Genomic DNA, 15,149 nt, shown 5'->3' on the forward strand with positions numbered 1-15,149 from the left:
TAAGCTAAGAGACTGACCTTAAGGCGCACTATCAAATCAAAAGGATTTGATAGTGCGCCAGCATGAAGCACAGCTGTGAATCACAAACAGCAAGTTAGTACAGTGAAGGACATGTAAAAAAAAACTTACTTTGTCACATAGTGCGCTTGAAAAATTACTGTAGCGCTGCCTTTGACTACTTGCAGCTGCAGTCTGCAAGTAGCCAAAGGACAGGCACAGAACAAGTTGATATGTTGCGCAAGAAGGAAAGATAGAGAACAAGTTGATATGTTGCGTGCAAGAAGGAAAGATAGAGTGAGCATGGTTGAAGTTGAGAAATATGAACCGTGGGAGGAATATGAATGGTTGAAGTACATGTATTTATTTGTTCATGTTTGCACCGGGTATTGCCGCAGTCAGAAAGAACGGTTGAATTTCACCAAGTCCAAATTTCTGTGTATTCGGACTTTGCTGGCTGATGTCACGTGCATGTTTGGTTGGTTTTGGACACGTGTCTTTCGTCAACGCGTCTTTGTTCTCAACGCGTCTCTTGAGTGTGTTTTGTTGCCTGCTCTTTTGTTCAAGGCGCTTCTTCTGCTAACGCGTCTCTTTTGACATGTGAGTTTGTCCTCTTTTGTCAACACGTCTGTTTTCTCACGTGTCTCTTTTGCTAACCAGCCAGTCTGCACCTAGGACTTTCGTCTTGTGAGTGGTCCACTGTTCTCAACGCATCTGTTTTCTCACGCGTCTTGCTAACCGGCCAGTCTACGCCTCTTTTGTCAAGTGAGTTTGTCCTCTGTTCTCACTGCATCTGAATTCTCAACGCGTCTGTTTTGCTAATCAGCCAGTCTTTTTTCTCATGTGAGTTTGTTTTGTTCATTTTTATTGGCGTTTGTAGGTGTGGTGTACTGACTACAACTTTTCTGCCTGCTCTCCCTCATCAGCAGCCATGGCCCGCACCAAGATGACCACCAAGAAGTCAAACGGTGGCTCAGCGCCACGCGTCCTCCTCAAGGCCTCAAGAACACGTGTTTCTGGAGGACAAGGCCAGCGCAAGAAGGCTTCGTCTACTACCAAGGGTACCTTACCTGTGGGAGGTGGCGACTTAGAGAAGAGTTTTGTTCACAATGAGGTGCATCTAGCGTGTGTTTTCTTTCTCTTCTATTTGCCAATCTACTTTGTCTTTCAGTTTTGCATCATCTGCAGGGACGGTGCAGAGCGCTCTGAAGAGAATACTCTCTTCATGTGCGCTCTGTGTCCCAGAGTAGTCTGCAAAATGTGCCTGCAGCTGCCGCCTGACATCCTCACTAAAGTCCTGCAAGAGGACATCTCATTCAGGTGTATTTGTTGCCATATCAAGATGGAACAACGCGGCGCCTACTTTGTGAGTCTTTTTGATTTTCTTTTGATTTGTTCACAACTCATAGATAACTTGATTACAGGGTTTCTATAACGCCAATGGCCTTCCATTGTTGGACAGGTTCTTGGCCATCAAAGGCGCACTTGAGGTGTCCGAGCAAGCCGAAATATCGGCTGCTCCTGTCCTCTTCATCCACCTTATCCTCGTCGGCTTCCATCCAGCTGCTAGCCCTTTTGCGCTCGCTCACACATTCCTCAAGCCTTACTTCTCTGGTGCCAGCATTCGATAGATACCTCGAGATCTACTACGACATCGCTACGGATGCCAAGCTTGCCCCCTACCGAAATCAAGTGCGCCAGATGATCAAAGGTTTGGGGAAATCATTTGTCTGGGAGCGTGTCGTCATTGGCGTGTCCACTCACACTGACAACCAATATGGAGACCCTTTTACCGGGTATGGGGATGATGATCCAACGGCCTATGTCAGCACTCCGGTCAATGATGTGAGTTTTCTTTTTTTTCAACATGACCGTTATTGACTTCTGTTCTAGTTCTTGGAAATTCTTCTCCACCCCTGGCAAGGTATAATCGACCAAGCTGAGGAATCATACCTGTGGATGCTGTGTTGCGGCTCAGTTGTCACCATCTCCGAGTCATTCCTTGGCTTGCAAGACGCCGTTCTTCGGTAAGTGTATTTGACCATTATTTGACATGCTTGATCTAATGTTTCAATAGACACAACTTGACCGCTACCATGGCATTCAATGCCCCTCGCTTTCAACCATCTTTCGCCTCTCATTTGCTCCTCGCATTCACAGAGAAGGTTCTCATTGGATGGTGCCCAATTCGGTTGGCATTCAAGGATATGCTTGCGCAGTCCTGTGACCTTGGCCGCCACTCTGACGTATTTCTGCTGACACCTGTCATGGAGGGAGCCCTCAAGATCTCTAGGTTTGCATGGGCTCATTTGGAGTTCTGTCCATGGGGCAACCACCTGCCTATCCAATGCAGTGGATGTGGTTGGGCTAATTCATGGCGGTCTGCCTTTGTCAATGGGAGCAAGGACAAGAGTTACATTTTTGAGTGCAAAAATGACTCTTGCAATGTAAGCCACTTGTTCTCTCAGCCACCAGGGTCCACCATACTGTATTCTGGTAGGAAGCATGATGGTACTTGGTTGGATATTCCTGTGGCTTCAAAGTTGGCTTGATTTATATGTTTTTCAGCAATATTTACCTCAAGTCTTACTTTTGCTCAATGTGATCACTGTTACTAGTTTTATTAATGATTTGTTTGGTGTTTGTGAATCTTGAGGTTTGGTGTATAAACTAATGTCATTGAATTTTTGTGTCAGCCAGATGTACTTAGACGTGATTTTTGTGTGAAGTCATGATTAGCATGTGACCGTGTTTTAATCATGTGACATGGTTTGTTGATCTGTTGTCAAGTGAGTTGGGACTGGTTACACGTTCTGCAAACTTATACCGGCCTGCATTCTCAAGATTTTTGCATACAATGGCTGACTGGACACATGTATTCAAGGCTGTTTTGGATGAGCACGAGATTTCCTATGTTTCAGCTAAAGGAAACCCTGCTGAGAGGGCACAAATCCTCAAAAACATCAAAGATACTATACTTGAAAGCAACGAGGCTAAGGATCCTTCGACTATGCTTCCAGGCAATAACGTTCGGAAGGTGAGCTTCCAGTCTCTTTGTCTATATTAATCTAATTTTATAGGCTATCCGTACATATTACTTGCGTTTTCTGGAGGACGACGAGGACCGTGATCTTGAGCAAAAAATCATCGAGGGAGCTCATAAACTCACATCTGGTGCAGGCATCATCACTGTAGATATGGTCAAAGACCATCAGGATGATAAGCCTCTGGATGCTGCAGCATTCAAGACTGAATTCTCGACTTTTGATGTCGCTCAGAAATTGTTCAAAGAAGAAATTGGGGAGTATGACAAGAAGCACCGTGACACCTCTGACCTAAGGTCCATGGGGACAAGGACAAAGCTGGTCCAGTCCTGGTACAATGCCCTGTCACCAGATGTACATGAGGAGCTCAGACTTGTGGCAGAAAAGTGGAACCAGGAAGGTGCTCATTCCGACGCCAAGGACAGGTATGTTTTTAACACTACATTGCTATATTTAGGAAAAACTCATGTGTATCTACAGATACCGCAGCCGACACCAGAAGAAAATCATGGAGGACTTCATAAAGATGGCAGGAAGAACTATGGGTTTACATGTCGTCATGCTCGTAGCTCATGATCGAGGGGAGGGCAAAATGCCTGGAACAACCATGTCAGTGTTATGTTTTCCTATTGACATCACTATCAATAATCTATTGGTTTAGCTGGGAATCCTGTCCCAGGACAGCGAAGAAAACTTTTACTCTGGCTTCCAAAGAAAACAAGAAATGGGCTGGAGAGTCGCAAGACCGACTTGCTGACTGGCTGAATGAAGCCGAGTACAGTAAGTCTTGGATACTGTAATGTATTTAATCGCTAATGATCTAGCGACAGACATAGACCCTGAGGACCAATCTGACGAGGAAGATGAGAAGTTGCCCGATTTAACAGTGGATGTAGACGATGAGGGCTATCCTTGCCTACCAACAGGCTTTGAATCTCTCATGCTCAAAAACCAGCAGAAGGTCGTACGAAAGGTATTTCAAAAGGCTTATGGTGATTCATTTCTATTTTCGAAGTACTGTATTTTTCTGATGGCTTACATTCAACAGCGGTCATCTCAAACAACCCTCGGGCTGCAGTCCCCTGGGGTCATATTACCCAAGATCCAGACCATTACCTTGACATGGACTGTATCCCTCGGAATGTCGTCATCAAGGATCCTTCTCACCTGCAGAAGGAAGCTATCAGTATGATTTTTTCACTTTGGAAATATCGTGCTAACCGTAATGAACCAATTGTACGGTTTGTTGGGTATAAGGAAGGTGACTTCTATGATTCACTGGCTAAGAAGGGGGATGTAAGTAAAAAATCAAGGAAGAACCGAAAATATGTCGAAGTATCATCGGATGAGGACGAGGTACTGAAGAAGACCCCCCAAGCCAATCTTTCTTCTGACGAAGAGGAAGACTTGGAACGCCACACCCCATCTCTTTCCAATTCCTGCCCGAAATTCCATATGGGTGGTGACACAGTCAGTTATCTTCAATCCCTCTCTAACCTCCCATCATACCGTCATCTGTTGGCCACAGTTCAAAAACTTTCCAACACAGTATGTATAATTCACTACTTTTGTGATACAGCATTAAATTTGACTCTTTTTTAAAAGCAAACTCCAGATCCTAAGGGCAAGGCTAGAAAGCAACATCTGCCTGTCTGGGCATCTTGGACGTGGTCTGAGGCATATCTACCTCAAAATATGCACAATGATATTCAGGCTGTCCGTTGTGGCTTTGGAGGAACTAGGCAACTATATCATCAAATCCCGTGGTTGGGGTATGATTGTTGTCCTGGGCCTTGGACTCCTCCTTCGTGAGTGTCGCTGCACTCAGGAGTATGAAGCAGATGAGGCTGGAGATGATGTACCTCAATATTTGGGCGGCTCCATCCTTGGCATCGAGGTAGGGGACAAGGTTGAAGAGGCAATTACCAGAATCCAGGTGAAGGTGGACGCAATGCTTCCAGATGGTAATGAGAAGCAGATGACAGTGGGGGAAGAAGTTCATATGAGGCGTCTGGAGAACAAAAGGCAGGTGAAAGAGAGGAGGGAGGTGGAGCAGGCAAGGGTGGCAGAGGAAAAGAGGGTGGCTGAGGAGGCTCGGGTTGCTGAGGAGAAGAAGGCTGCTGAGGAGAAGAGGGTTGCTGAGGAGAAGAGGGTTGCTGAGGCATCTCGGATCACTGAGGAGAGGGCTGCCACATCAAAGAAGGCAAGCAGTACTAACACTGGGGGAAAAGGGAAGGGTAAACGCCCAGCAACAGATGTGGATGATTCAGTCATGAAAAAGGTGAAGACATCTGCTCCTCCTAATCCTCCTCGTCGCTCTGCCAGAGACAAAGTAGCTTCAAAGAAGTATAAGAACTGAGACATTATCATTAGCACAATACCTTAGAATTCCCTTCTTGCAGTTTGTTGTCATATACACCTCGATTTTCATGTATATTTTGAGTAACATTGATGTTAGCAGTATGCACAGAGGGAATGACCAACCCACTGATAACTTATTGGCCTATTGGTCAGCCAGTCTGTACAGCATGTAGGCCATGGTTGGCCGCCCTACTGATATTATATTGGCCCAGTGGGCCAGCTACCCTATGCTATATGCAGGGCAGGGGCGGCCGCCACTGAACACTGTTTGGGCCATTGGGCCAGCCAGTCTGTGCATTATGTAGGATATGGCCGGCCGGGCTACTGATAACATATTGGCCCATTGGGCCAGCCAGTCTGTGCATTATGTAGGACATGGCCGGCCGGGCTACTGATAACATATTGGCCCATTGGGCCAGCCAGTCTGTGCAGTATGTAGACCATGGCCGGCCGCCCTATGAATAACATATTCCATTGGGCCAGCCAGTCTGTGCAGTATGTAGACCATGGCCGGCCGCCCTATGAATAACATATTCCATTGGGCCAGCCAGTCTGTGCAGTGTGTAGACCATGGCCGGCCGCCCTATGAATAACATATTGGCCCATTAAGCCAGCCTCCCTAGTCACCATGTAAGGAGTGTAGGTAGACTGTATTTTTATTTTTTATTCAGTCACCATTTATATTATCCCATATGAGATACATCTTTGGTTACATGAGTGAGGTTGGCTAGACTTACTCCTGTATGGAATCTCATTTTATATTAGAGAATTTAGGACAGCCTGCATAAATATTCAGGGTGCAAGGTTGGCCAGATCTACAGTTATCAATTGGTCCATGAGACACTATCACTCCATGATACAAAATGCATCTCACACATCCACAATTCACTTTATGGCCTCAATAATACCTCTGAACTGCTATTTGGCAACTGATAATGATTTTGCTAATGTTCTATAAGCAAAGATTAGCTAATGAGTCACATGTCTCATGGAGTGATAATGAGCAAAAAAGAGGTCCCTTCACTGTTTTGAGTGTTGTCCATGAACAGTTTTATATTTTTCTCTGAAACTTCAGATATGCAATTTTGACATATACTACTTGCTGGGAAAAATACAACTGAGTTTGTATAAGGTGTTGTAAAAGCACAGTACTTCATTTTTCAATTTCACATCTCAAGTACTGATTGACAACTGTACTTTGATATGCTGGTTTCACCTATATAAGTAGCATAGAAATATCATTCTCTTTATGAGGCATGAACCTGCAGGAGTCCTACATCATCAGCAAAATATATCTTTTCTACTTATGGGGCATTGGCCTGCAAGAGTTCTGCATGACTGGCCTATACAGGGAGTGCAGAGATATCATTTTCTGTCTGAGGCATCGGCCTGCAAGGTTTTTGCATGGCCGGCCTATACAGGCAGTGCAGAGATATCATGTTCTGTCTTAGGCATCGGCCAGCAAGGTTCTGCATGGCCGGCCCACACAGGCAGTGCAGACATATCATGTTCTGTCTTAGGCATCGGCCTGCAAGGTTCTGCATGGCCGGCCTATACAGGCAGTGCATGGGCCGGCCGGTGTCCTGTACACCTGGTTTTGCAGGTCAATGTACACGTCCTATCAACAGGTTCTGCAGTACTATAAGACTGAAAGGTGTGGGTACACACCGCAGGTATAGGGGTCACGGGTACGGGTATGGTGTAGAGATGTGCTACTCACGGCCACACCGTACCCGTCCGTACGGTATATGGGTATGTTCACGGGTAGTCCCCTATCTCCGAGGCAATTCCGAGGCTATTCCGCGGTGTTATATTGTGGTCTCTAGTAGTAGATGAACTCGATGACTACCCGCGGCAACCAGTGGAGAATGCCAAAGACCCACTGCAGTGGTGGGTGTGCCACCAAAAGACATATCCAAATCTGCACCGGATGGTACTTGATTACCTGAGCATTCCTGGTAAGTTGAGTGCCATCACTCTCGCTGGCATCATAGCTTACGCGCTGTGCACCATAGCTACCTCAACTGCAGTCGAACGAGTGTTTTCGCAAGGCCGGCACCTTCTACACTTCACTCAAAACCGCTTGTCTCCATTATCGACCCGCGCATCCCTCTGTCTTGGTTCGTGGCTACGCTGTGATCTTGTAGTGCCAGAGGACCTTGTTGACATCGTGAAGTCTCTGAAGAAAAGGAAACAAGATGGTGAGGGTGTTGTATGAGGGTACTGATAGACCTACGTAGTACTATTTCTTGAAGTTGTAGTATGTGTACCTGCAAGTAAATGCACACCATGGGTAAACTGCCATACCTGTGGGTTAGTACGGGTAACATCACCCGTAGGGGTATGGTGTTGAGGGTTACGGGTACGGTGTTGACTTTCCGACCCACAGGTATACCCGTGCCATACCCTAACATTGGTATATCGTTTGAATGGGGTTTGAGAAGAGCGAAGGTGAGGAAGACAGGAGTGTGGTCGGACTACTTGCCATTGACACATGCATGTAGGGGTCTCACATTTGAATTGGAAGTGGGAGTGAACAGAGCAAGAGCGGAGTCAGCGCTAACACTGACCATGTTAACTAGGGCGGTTTGGTTGTAGATTTGGAGGGAACTTACTGTATCGTGTATGTACTAGTAATGATTGCATTGCGGACACTTATCCAGTAACTTTTGAAACATGTCAACCTGATAGAGCAAATTTAAAGCTGACCGCTGAACCCCATGACAATCGATATATCGTTCCTTTGGCTTCTCATGAGAGCTTGTTGTGAGATCCAGTTGTGCATCTATTGGATACCGCGCCCAACTCTCTTTCCAAGATCTGGACCCTGGCTCATCCAGAGGATTCTGAATCTGGCGGAGGTTATCTCCTGTACATGTGCAGCAATGAGTTGTCAATCTGCGTCGTCGAATGTGGGCCCGTAACAGTTGTTGCAGAGACATGTGAGAGAGGCCGCATCGAAGAAGGTTTTGCAAGTCTATAAAGTTGAGCGTACATAGTCATCAGGAAAAACCCAAATAGCCGTAGCACTGGTCACAAATAGTATGTAGCATTCCATAGCTACCATATTGACAGGTAGGCAACCGCTTAACTCTGTTGCTCGACGTACCCGAAGTACCTGAAACGGCAGGTACGGAGAGGTACGGAAATGATATAATGAGGTACACCAAACTATAGTACATGTAGCTGTATGTAGTAGCGGACAATCTATGTGATGGCGCTCGAAACGCAAAATGTATTGAGGTTGATAAATTCATTGAAATAGAAATTACTGGCCAGCTCATAGACATTCGCGCTCTTCCAGCCATGCTCTACCTTATGACCCATCTTCGGAACAAGGTGACACAGCCGAACGAGTTTGTCAATGTGTACCACTGCTGAATTCCGACGTAACTGACGAGTCGAACGAGAGACTTGATGCAGGCCAGAAAACTGGTCTGCCTCTCTGAAAGGTGTGAACCATTCTATATAGGCAAGGGGTTGCGAGTATGCACCAAACTGACGAGGCAGAGTGAATATCACGCAGACCTGCGCCACTCGCACTCCTACAGCTTCAAATCAGTCACTTTGCATCGTCTAGCAAAAGACAACTACATACCATCAAGACTTCGCAACCTTGATGCCCAGACACCATCAGTCACCAAGGCCATGTCAAATCGTGCTGGAGACCCAGGCTTCCGTCCAGAAGCAGAAGGAACTACTTCGGGGACTCTGAAACACGAGAGTCGGGAGGTGAGATAATAACGACTTGACGGAAAACCACTTCAGTCACCCCCAAAATGGTACCTCTTAGGTTGATATTCCTCTATACATGAATTACCCTAAGAGGTATGATTTGCTGGGGATTTCCCATTATATTGTGGGGCAAAGGCTAATGTTGGAGCAAAGGTAGGAGATATTACATGGGACAAAGTTTCTATTTTTCCCAGCCCATCTGGGACATCCTTGTGTGATATTTTATATGGGATTTCCCTGTGACATGGGTGGTGTCAGGGGTCCTTCAGGTCAATTTTTGTACCATATTAGCAGGGGTAATACTGGGCATGATTGGGGGTATTATAGCAACCATTACTGAGAGCTAGTGTGGAAACCCGATGCTGGCCAACATTTGAGAAATTGTGTTTTGGCTGAATCATCTGGATTAATTGGAGCTTGAATTTGGCCTCTGCTTATTGATATCCTCAATCAGTGATCAGTGGGTATGATATATTCCTCATCATGGATCATCAATGCCTAGCTGCACTCGTGACAAATCCTCAACTGCAGGTTCAGGACCAACTACTAGAAAGCCTCTTGCACCGCTCCAGGTTTAGATGAGGATAGTTATCCATTAATAATTAGGAAGGAGGCAAGGTTCAAGCTCCAACATTTTGGAACAATGCTGATGAACCTTGCGTCAACTTCAACAAGCAAATGTTGACCAGCATCAGGTTTCCAAACTAGCTCTAAAGGCATCTTGTAGGAACCATTATAATGTCATGGTGGGAATTCCCACCTCCTATATATCCTCATGCAGGAATTCCCAACTCACATATATTGTTCAAGTGGGAATTCCCATCTGCTATATATCCTCATGCAGGAAATCCCAACTCACATATATTGTTCAAGTGGGAATTCCCATCTGCTATATATCCTCATGCAGGAAATCCCAGCTCCCATTCAATGTTATGGTGGGAATTCCCACCTCCTATATATCCTCATATGGGAATTCCCAGCTCACATTTAATGTCATGATGGGAATTCCCAGCTCACATTTAATGTCATGGTGGGAATTCCCACCTCCTATATATCCTCATACGGGAATTCCCAGCTCACATTTAATGTCATGGTGGGAATTCCCATTTCCTATATATCCTCATACAGGAATTCCCAGCTCACATTTAATGTCATGGTGGGAATTCCCACTGCCTATATATCCTCATGTGGGAATTCCCACCTCATATATATTCTTATGGGGGAATTCCCAGCTCGCCTTCAATGTCATGGTGAGGATCCCCAACTCACATATATTCCGAAGTAGGAATTCTTAGCACATATATATTCTCAAAGGGGGAATTCCAACACTACACATTATTGAAGCCAAAATTATTCTGCACCTTCAACAATTTCGGCAACTTAATCACACTCAGATTTGATAACACAATGACAAGTTCTCATGCAGGAAGACAGTAAATACATAACATGATTAGTGACAACTATATGGGGCTGGGAGTAATGATTGCTAAGGAATTTGAATTAATAATGATAATCATTGTTGCAATCATCCTCATAGCCATAATTATCATTGTCCTCCTCCTCCGAGTTCGGACTAACCCGAGTCTTGCTATCAAGTCGTGATGGACCAGCTACAGCAGCAGACTCTTGGGTGTACAAATGCTGGGGTCAGAGTGGGGAACAATGATAGTTGTATCGACGAGTGGATGGTGAAGGACTTCGCTGACGACAAGGGAGATACATAGGATTATGCTGCACATGGTGACGGTCACCAGGATTGTGCCTAGCCATGGTAGTGAATACTAGAGTTGTAGGGCAAAAACAATGGTAAACAATGTACTGCATGGTACGGCCCTGCATCCGTCTGATGTTCCTAGTATCCTCCCCTTCACTTGCACCATCCCATTTATGCTTCCAGAGAGGTGGATTTGCCACCACATTGCATTGGTGTGTGTCACGTTGGGTGGCAAGTGACCTTGCAGGTTCATGACATGATGTTTCAGTAGGGTGCGAAGAGCGTGGGACAACAGTAAGTTGATGAGGACGGATTTTAGTAGGCACACGGGCACAAAGTGGTTTTGAGACCTGACAGGAAACTCTGCAATGAGTTTGAGGCGATGGAGAAGAGGACCAGTGCAGTGGTGAGGATGGCGGAAGGTCAGAATGTGCTTCAGGAGAGATGACTTCTGGGGTAGCAGCCTCAGGTAGCATGATACTATCAGGTAAATTCTTCCCAAATGTAACCGAGTCTATCAGTGTCCAAAGGACGTTACCCTCAGTGTCAGTGATAAGTGGAATCTTGATCATCTTGCTATCTTCATTTGAGAAGATATCTTTGGACTCTGGCAAAATTTCAATTAGTTCATTCCACATTCCATGATGCAGGCAGTCTTACCATCTGACCAAGGCTCAAACATCAACTCTTCATCAGGTATCTTCACACTCGACATGCCTTTGTTTTTTCTCTTCTGGTCCTTGGCTTCAACTCAAATGAGCTCTACATGATAATCACGTCCCATGCAGCGCTTGAGGTAGGGGACGACGAGTGCCCTCAGCTCATCAGTGTTCAAGTCCTTGAATATGAAGTCGGGGCCAACAGCAGGCACACCCACAGGCCAGTCAGTGACTTGTACTTGATGTAGATACAATGAATTGAGCATCGTCTTCCATGGAATATTTTTCCCATCATGCTGAATACCAACTTGTGCTACAGAGAGTGTAAGCACAATGGCACGTCTCATCACCACAACTCACCGAACTTATCCAGCATCATCAACAGCGCTACACGGTGATTACGATCGCGTGATCCTTCCCCTTTCTCACAAGACAACTCCGTACTGAACTTCAGGCTCACAATATCAGGGAAGGATGACAGGGAAGCAGTATCGTCAAGGAGCTTGTACCTGGAACACGAATTAACTTAGTAAATGTAGACAGAGAATACTTACTTGACGACAGTGGTCATATAGTCAACAATTTTCGTGAGATCAGCTTGCTTCTCATCGACAAGGTCCTTTACAAGCTGCGATCCAGAAAAAAACCCTGCGGCTCATCGACCTTCTTCATTAGTACCAGTGTATATTACAAATCCCCCTATATGGACGTCTTCAAGTCGTGAGTAAGCTTGACACTGCGAATCAACTTCAGAGATGCCATTAAAATATATTTAACCAACAGGCTTACACTACTTGCGAAGGCATCGTGCATGGCCATGATGCGCCGGCCAATTGCTCTTGGAGACTTGCCTCCGTTAGTCCAGCACTCATCAAAATTCTTGCAAATCTCTCTCCACAGTAGAGGATTTTCTGTCTGGTCGCAGCATTCAACATAACTGTTGTACTGCTCCTCCTGCCAGTCTTTCATAGATACTCAAATATTTGCATCAGTCAGAAATCCAATCGGTACTGGACACTACTCACCGTCAGACAACTTGGGGTGCTTGATCTTGTACCATGCTTGGTACATGTTCCAAGGATTTTCGGTTCAAGTAGGTTTCACTGATAACCTGGCCGCAATCAGAATGGCCCCAGGTGATTTTTCATACTCCTTGGCAATCTCGGTTGCCTCTTTGAACGTTCGCTCGCCCAAGGCAATTGCCTTGCACATTGCTTCCGCCGGGAGCCGGCCAGGCGCAAGGGGATTGTTGGCATCAGGGTCTTGTGGATCCTGGTGGGCATCATCTGTGTCTTCATCATGTGGAGCATCAGGAAAATGTGGTAAGGCTATATAGCCACCCATAGCGCTATAGACTGCTATACAGACTCCATAGCCCTATAGCTCGTATAGCCAAGTGCCCAATTGTGCAGGCTTACTACACCAGTGTATAGTGCTATATAGCTCTATTAAAGTTGCTATAGCTGGGTGGAACATACCACAACTATTGTAGCTATTATAGCTCAAAACACAAAGCAAAAATTTCTCTTAATAGCTGTTTGTTGCCATGATAGTGTTCTCAAAATTAAAAAATAAAAAAGCGAAAATTCCAAATTATATTTCAACTACTACAATACATGTAAACTAATAACTACAAAACAGGCAAAAATGCGAAAATTACAGGAGGAAGAGGCAAGAGAACTAGAAGGAAGAATCAGAGAGGAAAGATGAATACAAAAAAAAGAAAGACTTACCAAATAGTGAAAATTGCGAAAATTCTTGAGGGAAGAGGAGGGAAGGGAGCTAGAAGGAGAGGATCAGACAGGAGGAAGTGAGAGTCAGAGAAAAGACTTGCCAAATGGTCAAAAATGCGAAAATAGTTGGGGGGAGGAGGAGCAGGAGGGAAGAGAGCTAGAAGGAGAGGGTTAGAAAAAAGATTAGTCAAATAGTCAAAAATGCGAAAATTATGGAGGGAGACTTACCAGAGTTCAAAGCACCAGCACCAGTACCAGCACCAACAACATCAACACCAAGAGAAGGATAGAGAAGCAAGAAGAAGAGAAGAGAGGCAAAAACTCGAAAATTGTAAGAAAAATATGGAAGATAATCTAATGAGGGGGCAGTGGGGGGGGAAGGAAAGAATGGGAAAAGACTTGTTGGTTGACCGCATTTTTGCTTACATAAGCAGTGCCAAATAAAGCCACAACACAAGACTTGGTGAATTTTCGAGTTTTTGGTTAATAGGACTAGGATTATGACAGTAAGAAAAAGACAATGAAATTGACTGTTAGCATTAGGATTTTGAATACACATAAGGTGAATTTTCGCATTTTTGCTTACATAAATAAGGTGTACCTTAACACTTTTGAACCCTTCAATTCCAAGTATTTTCCTTATAACTCACTAAGATCTTGACCTATTGAAGTCATTAGACTATGGATAGACTTCCCTTGACAAGGACTACAACTTTGATTTAATCAAAAAAAGTTCCCATGGTCAAGTTGCTTTCTTGAACCCTTCAATTTCGAGTATTTTCCTTATAACTCACTAGGATCTTAACCTATTGAAGTCATAAGACTATGGATAGACTTCCCTAGACAAGGACTACAACTTTGGTTTTCATCGAAAAAAGTTCCCACAGTCTACTGGGGTCTATAGTTGTTGAAATGTTTTACTTCTAAATACACTTACCAAACTTTATGGTAATATATAGACTTTCATGATGTCTATACTGGTCTATAGTGCTGTGATAGCTTGCCATAGACTGTATAGAGCTGTGGTGTGCTATCGGGGCTATATAGAGGATGGTCCTCTATATAGAGATATAGTTTTTCCTGATGAGGTGTGGTTAGTTCCTTGCCTTTGCCCTTGGACCTTTGGGCCAGAGGACGTGTAGGAGTAGGCAATTGATTGGCATCACCGTCGACGTCACCATCATCGGAGCTGGACTCAGCCTGGTCGCCATAGTCGCTGTCTTCAGGTGACACCTCTGCAGTATGACGTTAGAGTCCCATAGTACAATAACACATTTCTAACGCACCACCCAAGAGATCATCAATGCCTTGATGCTCTGCTGAACCTCTTCAGTAAAGTCCGCCAAAAAAAAATGAAGACAATACCTGACTCCACCTCTTTGTCATCAGGGATGGCATTGGTATCAACATTGGCGACCTGCTTGATGGTAGGCAGCTCTGAAGGCGAGTCAACAACGGTGGTATCATCCTGGATGATCCTATCTGTGAGTCGCACCAAAATTCAACCACATTGTGCTTACTGCGAATACGCCAGAATCCTTGTCATTAGCGCTTTGTTCATGGCCTCCATTTTCAGGGACATGCAGGTGCGCTGGCAGCTGAAGCAAGTAAGAGTTAGGAATCTTCTTCAATTGTAAATAGAACACATGCCTTAGACTTAATAAATTTATGATTACTTTTTGCGCCACGAGGAGGGCCGACTTTGGCTGGCATTTTCAAAAATTGCATGGCAAGACTCGTAGTCTGAAGGCCCAAGCATTCCAGGACGCGAAGTCACAGGAGGTGAACGTAGTCGAGACGTAGTCAGACTTGAGAGTAAAAAACAAAGACACAGCAAGATATAAGGGCGATGAGAGTGCTTCACAAGATGAATGGGACGGCGGTGGAGGGAGGAAGAGAGGGAAAT

At 45.1% G+C, this 15,149-nt stretch overlaps 2 protein-coding genes across 2 annotated transcripts; one reads left to right on the top strand and one right to left on the bottom strand.

Annotated features, from left to right (window-relative positions):
* Positions 1 to 370: 370 nt before the first annotated feature.
* EDB91DRAFT_1079505 (uncharacterized protein) lies at positions 371 to 5,400 on the top strand (the record flags this gene model as incomplete). Its single annotated transcript, XM_041315138.1, has 18 exons — positions 371 to 407; positions 565 to 597; positions 658 to 762; positions 824 to 840; positions 878 to 1,122; positions 1,169 to 1,224; positions 1,318 to 1,363; positions 1,422 to 1,842; positions 1,891 to 2,024; positions 2,075 to 2,444; positions 2,882 to 3,034; positions 3,078 to 3,466; positions 3,522 to 3,650; positions 3,703 to 3,821; positions 3,866 to 4,033; positions 4,090 to 4,511; positions 4,570 to 4,589; positions 4,647 to 5,400. 18 exons carry the CDS (start codon positions 371 to 373, stop codon positions 5,398 to 5,400), a joined length of 3,618 nt encoding a protein of 1,205 aa, XP_041180334.1.
* A 3,389-nt stretch (positions 5,401 to 8,789) lies between these two features.
* Positions 8,790 to 9,085, bottom strand: EDB91DRAFT_1008998 (uncharacterized protein; the record flags this gene model as incomplete). The annotated part of the gene is made up of 2 exons (XM_041312378.1): positions 8,790 to 8,953; positions 9,001 to 9,085. Coding segments are annotated over 2 exons (249 nt in total), but the record flags the coding sequence as incomplete, so codon positions are not given.
* Between the last annotated feature and the right edge of the window lie 6,064 nt (positions 9,086 to 15,149).

This window comes from Suillus paluster (assembly GCF_016628075.1).
Source record: "Suillus paluster strain FC165 chromosome Unknown EDB91scaffold_10, whole genome shotgun sequence".
NCBI classification, from domain to species: domain Eukaryota; kingdom Fungi; phylum Basidiomycota; class Agaricomycetes; order Boletales; family Suillaceae; genus Suillus; species Suillus paluster.